The sequence below is a fragment of the Gopherus flavomarginatus genome, chromosome 9 (assembly GCF_025201925.1).
Source record: "Gopherus flavomarginatus isolate rGopFla2 chromosome 9, rGopFla2.mat.asm, whole genome shotgun sequence".
NCBI classification, from domain to species: Eukaryota; Metazoa; Chordata; order Testudines; family Testudinidae; genus Gopherus; species Gopherus flavomarginatus.
In genome coordinates this window covers 10135648-10159184 of record NC_066625.1, presented here as the reverse complement: position 1 = coordinate 10159184, position 23537 = coordinate 10135648, and the positions used below count along the sequence as shown (strand labels likewise).

Genomic DNA, 23537 nt, shown 5'->3' with positions numbered 1-23537 from the left:
GAGCCCTCCATACTGGTGGCCAGGACCCTGGGCCATGTGAGTGCCACTGAAAATCAGCTCGCATGCTGCCTTCAGCACGCTTATCATAGGTTGCCTACTCCTGGCATAGGTCCTCTACTTAGTGGGGAAGTAGCGCTAATAACTGATGACATCCAGAAGGCTGAAGTGGACAAGGTTTGACTCTTGTTTGTAATGGTTCTTTAGGTTATCACTAGGCATGTAATTGGTGGGGAAATACCTTTGTCTTTACTGATTGTTTCATTGTTTGACTCCAGGTAAAAACATCTCGAATGTGGAAGAGTCGGTCACACTGGATAATGGAGGCTTCACATCCCTGGAGCTCAACAGCCGACATCTCAACGTAAAGAGCACTTTCTCCAAGAAGAATGGAACGAGGTAGGATGACGGACCCTCTTTGTCTCAGTGTTGGCCGTAGAATTCAATTATTGCCTAGCTTCAGACCTACCATAGGACAAGCAAAGGGGATTATGGGGTGGAGCTCTGTTTGGAGGATATGGTGAAAACTGTGGGCTAATAGCTAAGCCTCTGCCCAGAATGCAACATCAGCCCCTGATAGTAGATTCCATGATCAAAGAGATCTAGGCCCGGAGCGGGACAGTAAACTTCTCATTTCAGGGCTGAGGTAAGTGACTATGTTTCTGGAGTTCAGAGGAGGGTGGGAACTGGTAGATTTATTGTGTCCAGGTATTGAATTGGAGGACATGTAGTGCACCCATTATTTAATGTTCCATACGTTTTCTCCTGATTTCCACCTAGGTCCCCTCCTCGCCCAAGCCCTGGTGGGCTGCACTACTCAGATGAGGATATCTGCAACAAGTACAATGGAGCAGTGCTGACTGAGAGTGTGGCCCTGAATGAGAAGCCTTTGGAAGTGTCAGAATCAGAGGTGAGTACCGTTCCTGTTCCCTTGCCTCTCCTCCCATCAAGCAGTGCCAGGGCCTTGCACAGTCACTGCACTCACTCATCTCCTCACTGCATGCAGCAGGTTCTCTGGAATCAGATTTCTATGCCTGCATTATGCTACTTTTGCATCAGTTTTTCATATTCAGGCACTAGTACTTCAGGGCGCTCAAACCTTAGGGTCTCGTGGCCCCTCCCCTCTAGAATAACATCTGTCTTTAAAACTGAAACGCCGTGGTGAAGAATAATGATCAGGTGCCAACCAGAAAAACTTGGGGTCGTGTCAGATATTTCATAATCTCTCAATATTATTAATAAAAGGCAAATGCAAAGCAGTAGGTTAGGCACTGAGCTTCCCGCTCTCCCTTCGATGTTATCACCCTGAAGCTCCTGGAAAGAAAGCAGGAAAGAACGTGCCATGAGAAGTCCAGCTCTGCGCATCTACCGGCTGAAGTGACATTTAATCAGAAATGAATTTCACATCATGGAACTGACCCAAATGTGGGAGATAGTTTGCAATTTCACAGTGAGTTTCTTTAGCAGCTGATAGGCAATTCCAGGCACTACTGAGGTTCCATAGAGCGGGTCCTTTATCTGTAAACATTCTATGTCACCTTCCATTCAAGAATCTCTACCCTTGTGAGTTAGGTTAGTATCCTTGTGTTACGGATGGGGAAACTGAGTCACGAAGGAGTGACTTTCCACAAGATCACATAGCAAGCCATTGTTAGAGCCAGGAGGCAGGTTTTCTGATCCCAGTCCTATGCTCTAACCACAAGGCTACTCTGCCTTCCTTTCTGTTTGCTGGTGGTTTTCAAACTGGGATACATGAGCTCTCTGCAGGGGGTATGCATGAAAATGTCTATAATGGCTGACAGTGCATTTTATATAGTAAGACCTGGCAATCTAATCCTAGATATATTATAACCCTATCTCGGCTGGGGTACGAAGCAGACTGCATTATTTGGAAAGGGGTACGCAGCCTAAAAAGTTTGAAAACCGTGTATTCTGTGAGGAAGACGGTACTGTGTGCTACTGCTAGGTATCTGACAGTCCTCTATTTTCTGTCTCACATTTGCTTTATGAAGCGCTTATAGTCTGAATAAACTCAGCAGGAGCCCTGGCTTAAAAGGCAGGTTTTAGAACTGGCAGTGAGGAATGTGCAGAAAGGTACATTTGTCTCTAAAATGGGGTGCCGTTAGCTGAAATCTTGATGAATCGGAGCTGACAGCACAAGCAGCAAGACGTGGGCCAAAATATTCCAAATCTGACCCTTCCAGCAAGAATAAACCAAAAGCAGCAAGTGGGGAAAGAAGATAACAGTTTTCATCTGTAGCTTCTCTGCACCTGCAGCTACAGCTGGTTTTGTTGTTGTTGTTGTTTTGGAGGGGGTTGTTTTGGGGGTTTTTTTGGCTGGTTTCCTGGCTCTGACCTCTTGTTAATTACCCTGGACAGCCTGCCATTTTATGTTGCCCTGCGACCAACCCTCCATGCAGTCAGTGTGTTCCTTGTTGTAGCTCAAGCAAGCTGCTCTCTTTGTGATGTACACATATTACCTGCAGATTAAATCCATGATATCTGTGGTCATGTCCCTGTAACAACCCATCATGAAACCTGCCATTAATACGATTTGGTGAGCATGATCATGAATTTAGCACTGGCACTTTCCAACATTAATTTCAATATTCCATGTATTGTTTTCTGTATAGTGCACAAAAATCATCTCACAAGTCGTAATTTCTGCACTATATAACTGGGCCCTGTTTCCTCTGTCTATGCTGTGTAAAGTCAATTTTATCCTTGCTATTTCCTTTGTATTCCTTTCTGTGCATGCTTCTATGCAAACAAAATGTGCCACCCATTTTATCTTGGGGCTTAGATATGCAGCCTTTCTATATAGTGTCTTTGATGCTTGCTTGTTTTTCCGTGGGGAATGCTTTTAGGAATGACATGTTAATGGGTTCCCAGCAGAGAGATCAGTAGGGGATGCTGCCTTTTGATCAGTCTGGGAATGCTGTTGACCACTTCTATCTTACAGAATTTGAGTATCTTTTCTCTCTCCCTGTTTTGTGTTTTCTGCTCATTTAGTTTCAGTTCTCACAGGGTTTCTTAGGAGACAAGCTTTATTTTCCCAGGATTTCAGCCTTTCCATCATCTTTAACAGAAAGATGTTCTCCATGATACAGATGTCTCATGTCCATGTGGGCTCTGCAGAGGCTCTGTCCTTTGCAGCAGAATATGTTCTGATGCTGTTTTCCTCTGATGCCTCTTTGTGTGTGTCTTGGATTCCACTTAATACAGTGTGTATTTGGCCAGCTGAGGCCAAAATTGTGCTTTTTGCTTTCAGCCCAGATGTCATCTTGTTGAATTTTTGCTTTAACCTCTTAGCCTGAAGTGCCAAGATTCGGCATGGCGGAGAGGGAAATCAGCTGCCTCCAAGTCCCATGAGGTCGCTCAAAGGTGAACAAGGCCATCATAAGAGACTCCTGGACTGATTCACCACAGTTAGATCAGAACACAGCTGTTGGGAAGCACTGCCTCTGAGCCTCCCAGTGAAGGAAGAGGGCAGGAAAAAAATGGGAGAAGAATATACAGTATTCAAATAGGCTTATAAAAATATTAACATACACTCCACGTCCTGGAAGCCAAGTATTTGCAGTGTTACAGAGAGATGGAAATGATTTAATTGGCATCTACAGTAGATAGGGCAGGCGAGTAATAAGTGAGTAAGCGCCAAATGACTATTAATGATAAAAAAACAAAGCTCTTAGATACAAGCCAAACAGGTTAGGCTATGAGAGGAGCCATCATTTTGGGGGAGGTCGGAAGGTTGGTTGTTTTTTGTCATTTCCTAAAGACTTTCTCCATACCTGATGCTTTCACACGTGATCTGGCCATGCTGAATGCTAGTGCTTACGATGGTACATTGAATTTCTATGCACTATAACTGAATTGTGGTTTCTCAGCTCTGTATGAATATAGTCTGTTCACTTATAATTCATTATTGAGAAGGAATTAATTAGTATCCAATAAAATGCTCCCACTGATTTTGATGAAGATGGTACCATGTGGAAGCCAGCTGTAGATGACACATTAATAATAATTAATAATACCTACCTCTCCCAAAGGCTACGTCTACACTACAAGCTAGGTGTGTGATTCCCAGCTCACATAGTCATACTTGGGCTAACTCTCATCAAGCTACAATGCTAAAAATAGTAGTTGTAGCGACGGTAGCACAGGCCACAGAGTTGTGGGCTAGGTGCTCCAAGTGCATATTCACGAGGTTCAGGTGGGTTTGTGCTCCAGGCAGCTAGCTCATGCCACTACAGCTGCTGCCGGTGCTACTGCTGCTGCACTACTCTCTTTAGCATGCTAGGTCAATAATAGCTTCTGTGCGTATGTCTGTGCGAGCTTGGAATCGCACCTCTAGCTTGTAGTGTAGCTGTACCCTCAGCGAATAGATATCAGTGTCTCCACAGACATCTCTTTGCCTGTCTGTTTCCTTGTCCTCTCTCCCACTCCGTACTCTCAACTTGGCTGTCTCATTTCATTTCAACCAATAGGGTGCAGATGGTTCGTGCACTCACAGGGGAAAGTGATGACTGGTCCTGATACCGTCACTCGGCAGTGAGATGAGCTATTCATAGGGTAGGGAGGAAGAAGTGAAGAGTGAGGAAAAAGTAGATGTCACAGGAAAAAACATCACTGGCTATGCCTGTATTGGTGCAGGGTGCCGGCTGATCTGTTCCTATTCCTACCGCAGTCATTGGCAAGAGCTGCTGTTCTCTGCATTGTTGGTTATAAATGAACATATATGTGAACATTTCATCTCCAGTCACTTTTTAAGAAATTTGACAACCCAGAACTATTTTCAAATTTCCCATAATACTAACCCACTAGTCCCTCATTTGTCTCCTAAATAGCATTTGTGTCTTTCATCTTACCAATAAAATACTTAAATTGTCAGGCATTTTCTTTATTTGTTGCTTCAACGGCATGCACGCACCTTTGCTGTCAGATTAGAAACTGACAACCACAGCCAAACAAATTCCAGCCTACCATAGTTTCCTAGGTAACAAACCCATTATCATGGTAAACGGCTGCATACAGCAGAGAAAACAAATAATAAAAAAAACAACTCTACAGCATTTCATGTAGTCAGTAGTTCTGAATCATTAAAAATAATATATCCATTCCACAAAATGATCCTGTAAGCAATCTTGGTCACAGTGGGAGACAGTGGGGGAAATATATCTTGATACTCCCTGATTTACCAGCACAGAGACAGACCCAGGACTCGAGCTGGGAGAAAAAATTTGGATAAATAGTTTGTTCAGTGAAAAATGCAGTTTTGGTCAACCTGAAACTGTTCCCAAATTTTACATGAATTCACCAAATGGTTTTGGTGAGGGTCCGAGAGCATTGGCACCAGCCCAAACCCAACTGTCTACACTGCAATTTTATAGCCCCGTCGTCCAAGCCCAAGTCAATTGACACGGGCCAGTGTGGGTGTTTTATTGCAGTGTAGACATACAAGTTTCATAGGGTATCGTCTACGTCTGGTCCGGAGGTTGCCAGCTTTCCTTTCAGATATGAACTTTGCCATGTGTAAGCAGGGTCTGAATGAACTCTCCCCAACAGCTAGTTGGGAGTGGGAGAGACTTCAGGAGCAAACTGTATTTACATGAACACATCTACTCTGCCAAGATATCCAGCAGAGAGAGCTGTGTTGCTCAAAGTGATCAACTTTATCTGGTGTTGGGTTACTGTAGCGGGGCAACGACTCATCACTGCGGCGCCTCCTGATAGTCATCCAGGGAATTAGCTCTTTCCACTCAGGAGCACCTTCTGCAAGTCGGTGTCCCACTTGCCGCTGGCCCCAGTGTCCCTCCCGGACCCCGGTGCCCCTTCTCTCGGGGTTCCGCCCCCTGCAGAATCTCCGACCCCCTATCCCCACCTTGCCTCAGTCTTTGGCTACTGCCAGTCACCATCTAGCCCCTGCTTACTGGGGCAGACTGCAGTATAATTGCCACTCATCATCGGCAAGGAGGGTTTGGACCTGCTGCCTCTGCCTACCCTCGAGCCGCCCTCTGCAACCCCAGTACCTTTTCCAGCCTTTAGCAAGGCCTGCAGCCTGGGGGGTTTCCAGGCCAGAGCTCCCCAGCTCCTCTGGCTTTTCCCCAGCCCTGCTCTAGTCTAGGTACGCGGCTCAGCTCCCAGCAGCCAGGCCCATCCCTCCCAACCTCTAGAGAGAGACTCTGGAGTGCTGGCTAGCAGCCCTTTTATAGGGCCAGCTGCGGCCTGATTGGGGTGTGGCCTCAGCTGAGGCTGCTTCCTCAATCAGCCTTTCCCCAGCCACAGCCCTCTCCAGGACTGCTTTTAACCCCTCCAGGCAGGAGCAAGGTGACCCCCCGCTACAGTTACAAATCACTTTAGTACTGAATGCGGGGGTGGTGAAATGTTGTTGTCTTGTATGAATAAAGAGGAGCAGAATTGTGCTTCACCTATCCCAGATGAGGGGATTACCCTCAGCTGAAAGGATCTCATTTAGCCTGAGGCTCGAATGCCAGGCTCCTGTGAAAGCAGGAGGGTGAAGACAGGTGTCCTAGCCAGGAGGTTTAGCCTCTCCCTAAGGATTCCAGGTCTGGTTTAATTTGTTCCTCCCCAGTGTTCAAAAATAGAGCTAAATAGGCTTCATTTGGAGCCTTTTATTATTTTAAGTACTCAATACGCTGAAATCACTTGTGGTACGGCAGTGTTTCTGCCCAGCCTGCTGAGAGCAAAAAATCAGTAAGAGACTGACCTGCAGAGGTCACAGCAGAGAGGCAGGTGGCAGCAGAAGGTAACTGATGGGCAACTGGCAATGGTAGGGAGTAGTTGGCCGGCAGGAGCAGCCAGTGAAAGTGGCAAGCAGGCAGCTGGCGGGGCGGCCAGACGGTGAGCAATCGTGGCTGCCAGGGTTGCCAAGTGGTGAGGAACAGCGGCTGGCGGGGTGGCCACCAGACAGGAACAGTGGCAGGTGGAACAGCCAGCCAGATCAAGCGCTCAGATGACGGAGCAAGCAAGGTGCCTTCTTCCCTGGGTGGGAGGTGAACACACACAGTTGCACCTCTGAACCCTGGACCCTCACAGCTGGGAGGGATAGCTCAGTGGTTTGAGCATTGGCCTGCTAAACCCTGGGTTGTGAGTTCAATTCTTGGGGGGGCCATTTAGGGATCTGGGGCAAAAATCTGTCTGGGGATTGGACTAGATGACCTCTTGAGGTCCATTCCAACCCTGATATTCTAAGGATAACCATTTTGAGTGGGACATGGTGTGGGAGCAGAGGGGGACACACTCAAGGAACTTTTGGCTGTAGAACTCAAGAACATGAGGCAGAAGACTCTGTGCCACGCACTCTGGGGTGGGTGTCCTTCCCACAGTTTTATGTGTATGAATTCTGCTTATGGCATTTTCCCTAATTAATGTCAGGTGACTTCTCTCCTTTCATTAAAGGTTTCTGTTCTACACTTAGACTCTGTGCTTGCGAGTGGGGTAGTATTGCCTCTCAGAGGCATACAAGGGTGGTGTGTAATTTTCCCAGGTTACTGGGTGAGGGCTCGAGCTGTTTCTGTGTTGTATTGTTGAAAAGGAACCTCTAGATATCGAACCCCACCCTGGCTGCTGCCGATTCCACCTAGTAGAAGGATTACACATGCTTTTGTTGCCACAGGATTAGACTATTGCAATGCGCTGTACATGGAACTACACCTTAAAATCATTCAGACTGCCACTGCTGCAGAGTGAGTGGCTTGCATTCTGAGCAGGATATCTTGCTGGCAGTATGTTATACCAATTGTGATGGGTTGCCCCCCACTTCGGGGTGCCACCTGATGTACTGGAGTCCCACTGAGCCTGCCCATTCCACTAGCCTGGGCTCCCTCCCCCTGTCCTGCAGTGACAGACCTGCAAGCCTCCTGTAGCACATACACAGGTAGGGACATGCCCAACTGCAGAAAGATGCAGTCACTGAAATCAGCACTGCATGAAAAGAGTCAGCTAGGGGATTGCCCAGCACTCAAGTGCCCACCCACTCTGGAGTGCAAACCCAAAATGGTATTGCCTTGCACTGTACAGAGAACTGTACAGTGAACGCTCATGAAAATCACCCCCTCCCTTAATGTGGAGGAAGATATGCACAGCTTTCCCCCCACCCCCAGTTATGAGTCACACAAACTCGTTTAGAGAAAACAAAACAGGTTTATTAGCTACAAAGGACAGACTTTAAGTGACTGTAAGGGATAACAAACAAAGCGGATTACTGAGCATATAAAACAAACAGGCAACCTAAGCTTAACGTATTAAAGAAACTGGTTACAAGCAGTAATTTCTCACCCTAAGTGTTGTTTTAGACATTTCTTTCACAGGCCAGACACCTTATACAGCCCGGGCTCAGCTCTTCTGCCCGCCTCAGTCCTTGTTTCTTAGATGGTCTCAGCAGTCATCCTGGGCAGGGATTCAGTGAAAAATTAACCTGATTAACTCACTTCCCTGTCTTAAATAGGATTTATATATGGCAGGAATCCTTTGTTTCCCAGTTTAATCCCCACCCCCTACTAGTGGAAAAAATACTAGTTGTCCAAGGTGAAATCCAGTACCAGGTGACATGTTCACATGACCCTGCAGTGTCAAAGCAGCCAGGAGTCAAAGATTGTTTGCCGCATCCCAGGAAGCTTCTCAGGAAGGTGAAAGATTAGCATCTTCAAAGTCCTGTTGTTCTCCCTAATGGACCATCCAGGCTGATTGAATTCTGTCTGGTCCGCATTCCCCAGGTGTAAACCCACTTGTAATTGTTATATAGTCAATATTCCTAACTTCAGATACAGAAACAATACATGCATACAAATAGGATAATCGTATTCAGTAAATCATAACCTTTCCAATGGTACCTCATATGACCCATCTTGCAAAAAACACATCTTAGTTATGCCATAGTCATATCACAACAACGTCCCTATTAAGAATATGGGGCATAGTGTCACACCAATGCTCTGGGATCTGTGCTAGCTGCCTGTTGGTTTCCAGAGAGAGTTTAAGATGTTGGTTACCTAAATGGCCGAAGGGACCAGCCTGCTTGAGAGATTGCCTCTCTCCCTGTGCAATACTGCCATAGCTGCAGTCAACAGAGATACTGGAGATGGATCCATGTCTTATAAGACTCTGGAACTCCCCTTAGATCTGATATAGTCCAAATTTGCTGACGTTCCAGGCATGCTGGAAGAGACATCTGTTCAACAGGGGTTTTGGATGAGGTTGAGAGCTCACTTCTCAGGATGATGACAGGGTGGAAAGGAGCATTTTGTAGTTAACAGGCTGGCTGAGTTCCTTTTGGAGAAATTGTTTAATGCCACTGAGTTTGGTTTTGTTGTAATTATTAATTATGTGTCAGGATGCCTGGAGCGCTGTGTATCGGCATCTATTTTATTATTCAAAGTGAAATAAATAAGTAATAAAATTACAGTAACTCTGGTAGTGCCAACCCACCGTTCAAAGCAGTAGGATGTTTTTTGCAAAATTTCCCTATTGTAAAAAATGCTACTATGTTATTAAAAAATTGCTCTGCAAAGATGTTCAAAGCACAATGGTTAAAAGGCCTAAGACCTGTCTACACACTGTTGCTGGTAAAATGGGCACTGAATTTACTAGTGTCGATGCAGCTTTACTGACAAAGGAATAGGATGAAGGATGTGACATCCTTTTTTTAACAATAGTTTACAGGGCGTCTGATGCTTGTTCTTTGGGGAATGTGAAAAGGTGATTAAAGAGGGATTTGAAGAAGGAGAGCATAGTTGTGCAGCATACAGGAGATGAGTGAACATGTGTTTGCTGTGCAGTGTCACAGATTATAATGACATGGAAACTTCCTAAAGATACACCAAAACTTTATAATGAATGCCAATAACTATAAACTGCAAACTCTAGTTATCCATATATCTGGTGTATTTCTTAAGCAGCCAGGGCTCCCTGGGGGGGCAAGTGGGGCAATTTGCCCCAGGCCCTGGGCCCCGCAGGGGCCCTGCAAGCCCTGTCCCAGTGGCGGTCTGGGTCTTCGGTGGCTTTTCGGCATTGGAGGGCACTTCAGTGCTGTCGAAGACATGAAGCGACTGAAGCCCACCCCCTGCCACTGAAATGCCACCGAAGACCCGGACCGCCGCCGGGTGAGTACAAGCACCACAGCTCCCCCACTTTGCCCCAGGTCCCCTGAATTCTCTGGGTGGCCCTGTAAGCAACTACTGCTTTGGTATCTAAAGACTTTCAGAAGCAACCAAACTATCAAAAAAGAGAAAAACCATTTTTGCATGACAAGCCCAAGGATGTTAAGAAAAGACCTACATTATGGAAAATTTTGAGCAAATATTTGTACATTTTACATGTCTGTTCTTGGTGGGAATAGAAATATGAGACAAAGGTGCACCTGAAATGCATCCCTCATCCAAGGCTTTGCTTTTTACTCCGTGTTCCGATGGGATCTACAAACCAGTTGAGATTCTATCTGTTGGGTAACAGCAGCATCACTTGAAAAGCAGGGCAGACTTATGAAGCTTGTTTGATTGCACCTAAAGGAGCTTCCAGACTGCAGCTAGCTGATGGTGGGTGCTCCTTAGCTGGCTAGCCACCTTGCACAATTGGTTGATGGAATAAGAGTTTATCTGAGCACAGGCTAACACATCTCAGGAAAGCAACTCCACCACTTGGGAGATGCTCTTTCAGGCCTGGTGCTCAGTTATATTTCAATATTGCTAGTTTTGTAAAACAAACTCATGAGGGGCAATAAGGGCAATTGTTCTTTGCTTGAAATCAAATGTGATTTTGTTTAATTTCCTTTATAACGACATAGCTAATTTCAAAAATCAGTTGGGCTTGCGGGTGCCTCAGTGTTATCACCATAAACACTGGATAGCAAATTTGGCTCAAGCCAGGGAATTTGCATGAATATTTTTTTCCGACATATCGAAATGTGATAGACACAGAGAAACTTTTTCTGTTCAACATTTATTAAGATTTCACTTGTCTTGAAATTGAAACAGTGAGCATTTTGATTAAATGATTGAAGGCTTTTTATTTCACTGGGACATCTGTACATTCCCTTGCATCTTTGACTGAAATGGAGCATGTTAGTCTTACAGCAGTGCTCCCAGCCAATGATGACAGATCTCTGTGTCTCCTCCAGCAAGAGTTCCTTGGGCTGGGGGCGGGGGGAATGCTCTCTCTCCAACCCAATTCCGCTGTCACAGAGCTGTGCTAAATCAGAGCACAGTACTTTTCTATGTGGGCTACACTTAGACTGCAGACCTGCCTATCCTAAAAATACAGGCTTATGGTTTATGTAGTGATGGTGATTTTGCATAATCTGCATTAGTAAGGAACAGGCTAAGTCATGGATGCTAATGGCTGTTTTCTCTCTAACGCTGCAGGCCACTGACTCGGATTATGAAGATGAGTTGCCAAAGCACTCTTTTGTGAACCATTATATGAGTGACCCCACATACTACAATTCTTGGAAGCGTCAGCAGAAGGATGTGAAGCACCCAACGTCCTACAGGTACGAAGAGTGCGCGGCGAGTGAGACAGAACCCTATTTCCAGACTGTCATCACAACACAGAGCACAGGTGGGGTGTACACCCCAACAGGACAGCCTGCTCCCGGCTCACGGACTCCAGTGACAGGGTTCTCCTCCTTTGTCTGACACTGGGAGGAACCTGACAGCACTCCTGTGGAGATGAGAATGACCTATCATAGTGACTGCGTGTGTGATCGGTGCAGGGAACTGTGGGGAAATTTCTCTATCAGGGTAGAACAGAGGTGAACGTGAATGAGTCTCTTTTTCTGAAGACAATCAACTCTTAAAACATGGAGCTGAACGTGCTAAACTTTTGTTTAAAAAAAATATTCTGAAAAGGTACAATTTTAACCACTTGTGAATAGTAGGGGGGGGTTTTAACCACTTTTGTAACACTGCTTCAGGAAGCAGTTTCCATATTCTTATTTCCTCTTTCCAACCGAGGAGGTGAATTCCTTTGATGCAGTGGGTGGCTTTGATGTAATTTGAGGAGAAAACACAAGAAACCTCCCAAGATCTCCCCTCCTCATCAGGATCAAGTAGGAATATTTAAAGAGAGGGGAATGTTTTTCATGAAAAGCCACAACATTCTTTCCCCTGCTCCTTATCACCATTCTGCCTCCACCTTAGAAACACCAGCTGATTAGTTTACAGTGGTATCACTTCTCTTGCCTGTAGTTTCGCTACGGTTTGTTTCTGATAATGAATATCTTACCTGCTTTTCTATCCTACTCAAACAGGGTTTTTGAATTTCTAAAATATTCCCACCCCAGGGCTACTCTAAGAGGAGATAGCTTGGAAGCGCTGTAGACGGTACTGGGTGAAGCAGCTAGGATGCTATTCTGATGTGGTGTCCGTTTGTTCTTGGTGTGGCTCTAACCCTCCTTTGGTACCATTTCAGTTGCAAATCTGAAAGGAAAAAATAGCAAGAAGAGGAAAATTTGAATGAACGTGACAGTTACAAAATGGGGAACCTGCTAACTGATTGATTGGTTTTCAGTAATCAAAGTTGTCCTTCCTTGTTGATAGAAGCCAAGCGCCTTCTTACCTGCCATGCTGCTCTGATTTGATTCTGCAGCACTGCCCACTGATCTATAAAAAGTACATATTGTTAACGGGGTCGGTTTGTTTTTTATTTAATACAAAGACCATATCACACGAAGGGGGTGAGTTTTGGTGTCCACAGGTGCCTTTTATTGATTGTTGCAGCTTTGTACATGAGAGAAGCGTCAAAATATCTCCAAATAAAGTTCAACGGGTTTTCAAACATTAGGGTTGCGAATTACCTCGTGCACATTTACAGGCTGGCTCTGTGCACTGAACCTCCAGTCGTTAGAAATGAGAGACCCTTTTTTGTTTGTTTTACATCCATTTTGTACTGCCCCGTTTTTGACCCGCAGAGCTTCAGGCTTTTACCCAAGTCTGGTGTGTTTATCAGCAAGTGGTTGTTTTCAAGCGGAAGCTGTCAGTGGTTTAAAGAATCCCAGTCCAGCCTTTGGATTTAGCAACAGTCCTGCGACACCATGAGGTGTTTGAAACAATTAGTGTGGAGTAATCATACCCTTGGCACTGCTGCCATCTGGCAGTTCCTTCCAGATGTGTTTGGGGAACAGCCATGAAAAATTGGCTCTGCTGCAACTTCATCAGGCACCTTTGGGGCGGGTGTGGAACAGCCTTGGCATTACTATCATTGCTATTTGTCCGCATCTCTCAGCAGAGCCCTGAAACAGCTTTGGCATTGTCCTGGCTGCTCCCTGCCAATGGCCTTTAGAGCAGGTTTGAAACAGTCATTGCATTATTACTGCTGTTACCTGCCAGTGCCTCTTCAGGGCAGATGAGGAACTGATTGGGCATTGGCACTTCTTCTGGACAGGTGTGGTGCAAGCACAACGTCAGCACAACTGTTATCTTTCAGTGCCTGCTCAGAGCAGGCAACTGCTTTATCCTTCAGTACTGCCTCCGGGCACTGCAACTCTCGGTGCATACTCTGTGTAGCCTTGATATGGGATTTATGTTCCTTTCCAAAAGCTTCAGAAAAGAAAGCGATTCCAAACCAAAAACTTCAGAGAGTGCGTTTAACAGTTTTTGAAGTTGAGATAACTATCCGCAGTTCTTGGGATGGCAAGTGTCTTGGAGAGACGTGTGCTTGGGGGAAGAAAGGAGCCTTCCTCTCTTCCAGTACTGCTTGTGCACAGGGGACAATTGGAACTTGCTGTGAAGGTGAATGTAGAAATGGAGAACATGGAAAGAAGCGACTGCCTCTCTGTGCACTTTGACTGTTCTCTTAAGCCATATGGACATTGCTTTAATTAATTAACTGAAAAGAATTTGTTTTGACGCTATTATTTGAATTTTTGTTTTGTTTCTTGGGGAAAATTACACGAGTGAGGGTTTGGGTTTTGCTTTGATTTTTTTAATAGCCTCATTATTTCCTGTGATTTGATTTTTTTTCAGCTTTATTATTTCCTGTGTCTGAGTGTGTATTTTTAGATTTGTTTGGGGGTTTTTTGTACAGAATTGTTTCTACAATGTAGCTGCCCTGGCAGTGTGATTGCTGTTGGAATTTTAGCAACTGCACTAATCCAATAGCCTTGAGGGATGATGTTAGTGGAAGCATGTTTCCAGGCCCTTTCTGGTAAGATACATGGATTGGAAGGGCTTAGATCCAAACCTGGAAAGGCTTAGGTCCAAAGTCAGCCTTGGCTTAAGCAGGGGCACCACCACTGATGACACCACCAGGTCTGAATGTGGCACATGATAGAGCACTTCCTGGAATAGTGTTACCACCCCATTGGTTTGTATCCCAACTTCCATTCTCATTTTGCAAACAGCTAGTGAACAGTGCATGATAAAAGGAAGTGAACCTTAATGGCAACCATTCCCCTGTGGCTTGAAGAGGGGAACGGTGAGAACTTGATAGGGTGAGGTGAAGGGAATATTCCCCCTTCCTTAGATCCTTCTGCTAATTAACTGTCAGGAGGTTTGTTGAGGAGCCTACTGAACTGGCTGTATGAGAACTCTCTTTGACTCCCAAATAAGAATGTCAAGAGTAATTCTTTTAGGACCTGTTGACACTAACAGAGTAAGTTCTACTCAGTTCTATTCTACCAGTCATTTCCACATCTGTTCATTTATTTAGGTTACCTTATCCATTAAGAATGGAAGTGCATGGCATTAGTTACTCTTACCAAATGGGAATATAATGTGCATTACCTCTCCCACTATAATGTATCATAGTTAAACACATGATAAAGTTGAGCCTCCCGTCATCTGCTGTTAATATTCTGTAGTTGAAAAGGTATGATTAATAGTTGTGTTTTACTTATTAGGATTTGAGGGATTTAAGATAAATTGCCACGTCTGGTATGATGCACCCCATCAGTTAGCAAGAAAATCCTGTTTCAAAGCTGTGTTCTTTGGGAATCGGATCCTTTAAAAGTTATGTTTCACGTTTGAGGAAAACTCAAGACACCATTCCACATTTTAGCCAATAAGACCTGAGTATGCAAATAAACTAAAGCGCACTATAGGTTGAGATAGCTTATGTCAGAATCCTTCTACCCATTACACCCACCTTCCACCATATCACTGTTCAGAACAATCATTTAATTCAAGGCTTATATTTAAAAAATCTGTTTCGCTCTTTTGCTCCCTCCCTCCCCCGTGGATCTATTTAAAAACAAAAACAGCATAATTAACGAATCCATGCAAGAGCACAGAGGGACATCTCTGATCTGATTTTAATGGAAACATATTTTTCTTGTCGTAGCCTTCAAATATATCAAACCTCACACAGGAAAACAGTGCATAATATTACACACCCATCTCTGGGCTCAGATTTCACTGCAAACCACTCAATCAATGATGTCATCTTTGATGTAAGCATATAACCTGAATCTCAAATTATCCGTGTAACAAATCTGACTCTGTTGGAAAAGCTCACACAGATTAAAAACCCCTCTACAAATCTTTTGCATCATTCTGCATAATTCTAAGTATGGATTTTTCTTAACCTCTGGTTCTGTTTCATAAGCAACACTGTCCCCCACCAAGCCTCAATCATTCACTCACTCTTTTGAATGCTCTACAAGATCTTTGTTTAATGTATCCACCGAGAAACAAGGTGGGTTAGGTAATATCTTTTATTGTACCAATTTCTGTGGGTGATAGAGACAAGCTTTCAAGTCACACAGAGCTCTTCTTCAGGTCTGGGAAAGGTACCCCCAGCATCACAGCATGATTTTTAGTGTCTAGCAGAAGGTGTCCTGGTCTGTGGAGAGCTTGTTTCTGGTCTTCAAACTCCTCTGGCCTTTAAACAACACCCCAGCCTTTCCAAGCTCATCACCAAAAGCGGGCTCCCCACAGACCAGGAAACAACAACTCAAAACGGCAACAGATCCTGCCAGAACAATAGATGCAACATCTGCAGACATATATCTGCTGCTACAATGATCAACATCCTCCACAAGAAACTTTTCAAGACCCTTGGATCCACAACATGCGGTGTACCTCATCCAGTGCATAAATGCCTCAATAACAGCTATGGGGTGAAAACAGACAATCACTTGTGCTCTCACATGAATTCATGCAGGAAAATGATAAATGACAAAACACCCTATCATCTGTGGGTGAACACTTTTCACAAAGCGATCACTCTATATCTGACCTCTCAGTCCTCATCCTCATCGGAAACCTGCACAACACTTTCAAAAGAAAGCCTGGGAACTTAAATTCATTACTCTGCTAACCTCTAAAAATCATGAACTGAACAGAGACACTGGATTTGTGGCTAATTACAACAACCTGTAACCCACTAACCCCCTCTTTTTGTCCTATGACTGCAGAGGTCTTAATGGGACACTCTACCTTCAAGTCGCTTACAGTATGTGGTAACTATTTACGCTACACAATCTGTTGCACCTTGCACTTTGCAGTGTTGCTTGGAGTACCCAACCCAGACCTGAAGAAGAGCCAGGGCCAACGCTTCCATTTAGGTGGCCTAGGCAATTGCCTAGGGCGCCAGGATTATTGGGGGGCTGCATTTTGCCCGGGGGGGGCGGCAGGCGGCTCCGGTTGTCCGCGGACGGTCCGCTGCTCCCGCGGCTCCGGTGGACCTCCCGCAGGCACGACTGCGGCAGCTCCACTGGAGCCGCGGACCAGGGGACCCTCCACAGGCATGACTGCGGCAGGTCAACCAGAGCACAGGGCGACGAAATGGCTGGGCACCTAGGGTGCTAAAAATACTAGCGCCGGTCCTGAGAAGAGCTCTATATAGCTTGAAAGCTTCTCTCTCTCACCAGTAGAAATTGGTTCAATAAAAGATATTACCTTTCCCACCTTGTCTGTCTAATATCCTGGGACCAACACAACTACAACTACACTGCATACAATAATGTTATAAATCCTAATGCCAGACAATTGCTGAAATCGTGTGCTATGCTGCAGTACTAATGAAGAGACAGGAGAGGGCACTGTTTCACTTTAATCAATGACAACCTCTTGCTTTTTTCATCATGTCCTGCAGTTGCCCGGGGACGTGAATGGAAAGTGAAAAGTTTCAACAGCATTTACTAAAATGTTTTTGGAAGTAATTGCTGCCCCTGCAAAGAAGAAGAAATATTTGAAAAGAGGGGCTGGTTATTTCCCCAATGGGAAATGTTTTGCCTTTATCTAAGTGCGAAAATACAGGCTTGTGACATTTTCCAGGTTGGCTGAGGTCTCATTTGAGTCCATACTCCCAGATCAACATCAGACTGCTGCAGTATTTGGTCAGAGCAAGCATCTGACTTGGGCTCCTCCATGTGAAGATGCACTTACTATCCTTATCATTGCTTACCTCAAGAAATCAATGGCTTACACAAAAGGCTTCAAGATGCTTCTCAGAAAGGAAGTAGAGGTAGCTTTTTGTGCACATACAGCACTGCTGTCTTCCCCGTTTACTCTTCACAATCCTCATAATCAAAACACATCAGGCTATTATATGTTCACTGATTGCAGAAAATGAAATTATCAGGATATGAAAATAAATTGTTTTGACAGGCCTACTGGAAATCAGCTGAGTCTTGAAAAGTAGGGCTGTACAAGAGAGAGAGCACGGACGTGATTTCAGACACTGCTTTCTGTCTGAGAGCTCCTCCATAAATAGTCAGCAGCAGGGAGTGTGCAATAACGGATGAGCTGTGGAGGAGAAAGGCCATCACAGAACTAGGTGCTAGTAGATGCCTTCTGTTGTGTATAGGCTGGGAGTCAAACCTCAGTGTTTGCCAGTTCCTGGTTAAGTGAGACATAGTAATAAAAGAACCAAAGCTCATTTGGGAATCAGAGTGTGGTTGTTTTGTGTACACAAAAGCCACTGATTAAATTGGCTGAAACGTTCTCACTGCAGAAAGTCATCCCCCAAGTTTGGAGTGGAGTTATTGCAGGGAATGAAAATGATAGAGAGATGGGTGGGCCTATGCAGGTGAGTCTGAGAACTTCATCTTTGTAGATAACCCTCCACCCCCAATAGCCAAACAAACTTGGTTTGCTGTCCAGCTACTGGTAGTGGAGTGCCTACACTGATAAACACATTCACCATGCGTGGGACAGATGAAGGAGAAGTGGATTGGATCAGACAGAATCAGTCAATGACCTTCCATATACATATCTGGATAAGGGATGTACTTCCATTGTGACGTGAATTTCAGGATCTGACCCAGGATGATTACCCTCTCAGAGCTGCCACAAGCACCCTTTTAGTAGTGTCTTTTTCCTCGCGGTTAGTCGTGACTTGTTAGGAGAATCATGATTTTCAACCCAGTTAGATTTGATCATTGATCTTGGCACTTATATCTTTGGATTTGCAGGCCTGAAGCCGGATTTTATAGCAAAGGTATCCTCCGTGCCTGTCTGTTTCTCTGCCCTGCACACTAAGCCCATGCTCTTCCATCCACACACAAATCAATCTGACTCGGATCAGCAGGAAATAAGGACCCAGGTCCTTGGACCCTGCTGCTGGGGATGAGTCAGAGCCCAAGTCCGGCTGTAACTCAGGTCCAAGGCCTTTCATTTTACAGCGTGTATGCAGGTCAAGCCGCAGTCCCAAGGCAGATGGTCTGAGTAGTGTAATATGGACATGTCAGCGTGGCTGTGAGACCTGGGTCAAGCAATTATAAAACCAGGGTTACAGTGCAGTGTAGATGGGCTTGCAAACACTTGGTAGGTCTACACAGCCATTAAACACCCCCATGGCTGGCCTGTGTCAGCTGACTCAGGGTCCCAGAGCTCAGGCTGCCCCCATCCCAACAGAGTCCCAGAGCTCGAGCTCCAGCCTGAGCCCAAACATCTACATCACAATTAAACAGCCCCCGTAACGCGACTCCTGTGGGTGTAGTCAGCTGACACGAGCAGTGTAGACATACCCACCAGGTTCACAAGCCCAAGTTCCATCAGCCCAGGCTTAGCGTGCAGAGCAGATATACCTCAAGGCATCTAAGCTACGTCTGGAAACGAGATCTTCCTAGTCATGCGACAGGTGGAGCCTTGCAGGTGGGGGTATGGTATGTTTGCACTAGATCTAGCGTACTGTATATGTTAACCCTGTGAATAGCAGGCACTGCTGTGACCTATGTCTGTACAGTGTGAGGTCTCAGGTAGCAGAAAGGTGCAAGAAAACTGTACATTGAGTTTGTAGCCACACACTTGTTACTCTTCAAATGGAGATTTAGTCGTTTGATGTGTCTGCTGTCAGCGTAGGAGGTAGAACCAATGTTTCACAGCTCGTTTCAAGAATTAGTCTCTTTTTACTGTACTGTGGTAATTGGGTCCTGCTTTTACTTTGGGTTTATTTTCCTCAGCATTTGACCTGTTTTTTGTTGCACTCCTGTTGTTAGCCTCACTCCCACCACTCCCCTCTTTTATATGAAAAAATTATTTCTTCTTTTGCAAAATTGCTTCTGATTAAAAGAACCTTTTTTTGAACGTGAGTGTCCTGCGTACATTTATTTTTGAAAAATAATTGCAAGCTGTCAGTTAATTTTGGGTTGCAGGGAGTCCTCCGTGCCTTGCCAGTGCGCTCTTGGATTAGCAACTCAGGCCATGAAAATCAGTCATGGGTGAAATCACAAGCTGATAGTTCTAGGTTGTAAAATCTTAGAATCCCCTGCTGCCTTTCAGTTAAAATGATACTTCAAGTAGTTTAGACCCAAAATGTGATCAACCTTAAATTGTTGTTGTTACCGCATGATAAATTTCCTCCGGATTCTGTATATTAGGGGTGGGGGAGGACATGCAAAGCCAAACAGCAACCATTTTGTGTGGTTCTGTGCCTTCACGGGCCATGTTTGGCCTCTCCCTGCAGGCTTTCAAAGAGCAGTGAATCTGTTCCCTGATGTGTGCTGATATTGATGGGGCCAGATCCTGAGCTGGTGCAAATCAGCCCAGCTCCAGGGATTTCAGTGGCGTTATGCTGATTTATACGAGTTGATGAGCTGACAGTAGAAAATCAGTGGAGCTACACCTATTTACACTGCTCAGGATCTGGTCCCAATATCAGTGTTTCCAAATGGAAGAAAAGAGCCAAACCTCTAAGGAAGGCCTTTTATTTTCCAGCTCCTGAAAGGGATATTATAAATAATGCAGCATTGTATAAACACAGCAGCCCTCTGCAGCTGGTAGCTTATCATAATCCAGAAGTATCAATGTGCCCGTTTTGAAGATGAAAATCCTCTCTCTGCAGAACAGCGCGAGCAAGATACTATTCTACAAAATTGCCACAAAATGCAGCCGTGCTTTTCTGAGGTGATTCAGCTCCAAAGCATATAATCCTCCCACTTCCAGCCTTAAATGTTTTCAGCACACGTTTCCCCTCCACATGTTTTTATGTTTAATAGTAGAGCATGGATATAAACACTGCAGAATGTGGGAATGCTGCCATGGCTTTTGCAGCCTAAACAATCCCACAGAAGAATGGCTTGGCTGCCTGCCCCACTCTGAACAGCACAGGAAATGAATAACATAGGGAGGGATAGCTCCGTGGTTTGAGTATTGGCCTGCTAAACCCAAGGTTGTGAGTTCAATCCTTGAGGGGGCCATTTAGGGATCTAGGGCAAAAATCAGTACTTGGTCCTGCTAGTGCAGGCAAGGGGCTGGACTCCATGACCTTTCAGGGTCCCTTCCAACTCTATGAGATAGGTATATCTCCATATATTTTTTTTTTAAAATCAATTTCGGGGGAGGGATAGCTCAGTGGTATGATCATTGGCCCACTAAACCCAGGGTTGTGAATTCAATCCTTGAGGGGGCAATTTAGGGATCTGGGGCAAAAATCTGTCTGGGGATTGGTCCCCCTTTGAGCAGGGGGTTGGACTAGATGACCTCCTGAGGTCCCTTCCAACCCTGATAGTCTATGACTTGACTGAATGAAGAAATCTGTTTTGGTTGCTGACTCTCTTCCTGGTAACTGTCTCATTGTTTCCTCCTCTTCACCACGTTGTCTTCTCTGTGGTTATTTTATTTAGCTCCCTTCTCTTTTAATTTCTCATTTTTAAAACTTTTTCATTGAACTTATCCTTCCGGTTGATTTTCTATATTTTCCTCCTTGCTTGATTCACTCGTTATTTTCATTTCTTGCTCATTTCTTCTTTCCCATCCTGGCCCTTCTACAAAACCAAAAGAAACATTTTTATAAATGCACGTTTATGTTCATTTGGATGCACATGCCTTAGAGAAAAGGAGTTCTCCTTCCTCCTAGCCTTGCCAGGACATTACAAGCCAAGCAGAGCATGAAGGAATGGCTCGTACTATGAAGCAATCACACGTCCTTAAGTAAAACAAAGTATTTTGGACGGGAGACTTATCCCTTCTGTATGGTTCCTAGTCTGCTTCCCACCTCCACCTCTCAAGGTCTCTGCCCAGTATAAACGTATGTTCTTCCCTATGACTGCCACGCTTCCTGTTTGGTGTTTTTCAGGAGTAGTGTGTTGTGCTTCTCCACAAGCAATGATTGTAGCACCCTGTTGTTGTGCATGTGCACACAATGCTGCAAGCATTGGGATGAACTGGAAAGCCCAGGACAACAAAAGTAGGAGCTGAAGCTGCAACTGTCCTATATCGAACTAGGGCAGAATCCTGTAGTGGGGGTCCACTGGAAAGAGAGAAGAGGCATAAACACATTGGTTCCTAGATGAGACTGGGAAGAGGCATATTTGTTCAAGACGTGGGACCTCTGCTTTGGAGAAAGGAACTATGTGCATCTTCTTATTTCCATTCATGTAGAAGATCTGTGGGCAGGTGTAAGGGAGAGCTCAAAAAGCAAGGGACATGTTGACTAGAGGCAGATGATCTCTGGCTGGGGATAAATCAGGCCAAACCATGTCTGAAGGGTAAAGGGAATGAGCAATGGGGAGGGAACCTGTTTGAGGAATGTCTACTGGGGCAGAGGACATAGGAATGGGGGTGAGAAGATGGTAGGGAGTTTCCAGGTGGGGTGTTGGGTAGGACACAATTCAGAGATAAAGACTGGCTGGGCTCTGGGGCGGTAGGTAACCTTGGTGGTGCAGGGCACCCCTTGAAAGGAAAAATAATTGAAAATATGTTTAAAAGAGCAGAGCGTATAAGAGTCTCAGACGCAGGACAGGTGCTGGGCATGCAGAAGATTTTGCCCTTACTAAATGAGTGCTTCAGGACCATAACTACCCACAGTAAAAGCAACATTTTTGAAGTTCACATGACACTGGTGCCTGAAAGGGTTGAGTATCTGAATAGCGGCAAAAAGGTTTAATACAATGGGACAATTTCTGTGCTGGCCTAACTCCACTGCAGCTTGTGAAGTTTCACTAGCAGAGAATCTGGCCCAATAAATGGAGAAGTTAAGAAAGCAACAGTGTATGAGAGCACGATGAGATTAAAAGGTCAGGGCAGAGGAAGCAGCCAGCACAAAGCCTATAGTATCATGAAAGGGTGTCTCCCCAAATTGCTTAATACCCTGGTGACTGATGAGGAAACGGTTTCCTGCAGGTTTTACTCAACAGCATGTGATTTCGTGACAAAGCAGAAGGAGATGCTGTCTGAGGCAATGGGAATGAAATATATTTGTCCTGCCCATTATCCTGGTTCTTGAAAAAAAGAAACCATGTGTGAGCAAGACTTTAATTGTGCGCTATCCAAATTGAGAACTCAAGGTCAGGTATAAAGATAGCCATGAAAGGAAGTATACGTAATACTATTGGATACCTATGAAACCCCTTCCTTCTAAGGATGTCAGAATGCTTTACAATCAGTCAACATAGTGATTTCATTCATGCTGTACCAAGGGAATGTGTGTGAGAGTTATTTAGCCTTTTATCAGTACAACTCTCTGCTCTTAAATACAAATATTTTCTTTATGTTGGGGTAGATTTTTAGCTATTCACACTGAGGGTCTGGCGGGTGTAACCACCAAGGAGGTGGGTGAGGAATGTTTTCGTTTGATCCTGGGTGGGACTAGGAATAATGGGAAGAAATTGAACTATGGAAAATTTGATGTGAAGTGCAGGATAAATTTCCAGACTGAGCTATTAGCCTGTGAAATGATCTCCCAGGAGACGTGAGGAAAACCCTATCATCCGAGTCATTAAAAACTAAACTGCACAAAACAGCTAAGAATAAGGAGCAATCCTGCATTAGTTGCGGCAGGGACAGGACAGGAGGAGGAAGAACTGGGCACAACAATCCTGCGTATGAATTGGCTAACACCTAGTTGACTGACATATGAGGACTCATTTATTAGTTCATGCAGGTGTTGCCGCATCATGGAAAGAAATTAGCGAGGTAAGAGAAATGTGCTTATTTCTTTCAAAAGTAAGTAAGGGTTAAAACAATCTATTAATACTCAGGTTCAGTTGCTATGGCAAATTCTTCCCCATTGAGATGAGTGAGCAGCTTCCAGTCACCCCTGCTGTGCTTCTCCAAAGTAGCATGCCCAGGCATGCCCTGACCTGTAGCAAGCAGCACAGCTTGCTAATGTGATAACTATGCTGAAATAACTGCAGACCT

The 23537-nt window shown here is 44.9% G+C and overlaps 1 protein-coding gene across 4 annotated transcripts in view; it reads left to right on the top strand.

Moving 5' to 3' along the window:
* The window catches only part of SDK1 (sidekick cell adhesion molecule 1), a 672152-nt gene extending 652689 nt beyond the window's left edge, over positions 1-19463 (top strand). For all 4 annotated transcript variants that reach the window (XM_050966275.1, XM_050966276.1, XM_050966274.1 and 1 more), the window contains 3 exons: positions 276-396; positions 778-907; positions 11379-19463. In XM_050966275.1, coding sequence (XP_050822232.1) covers positions 276-396; positions 778-907; positions 11379-11651 — 524 coding nt within the window. In that variant the 3' untranslated portion in view covers positions 11652-19463. The remainder of the gene's footprint in view (positions 1-275; positions 397-777; positions 908-11378) is intronic.
* The last annotated feature ends 4074 nt before the right edge of the window (positions 19464-23537 follow it).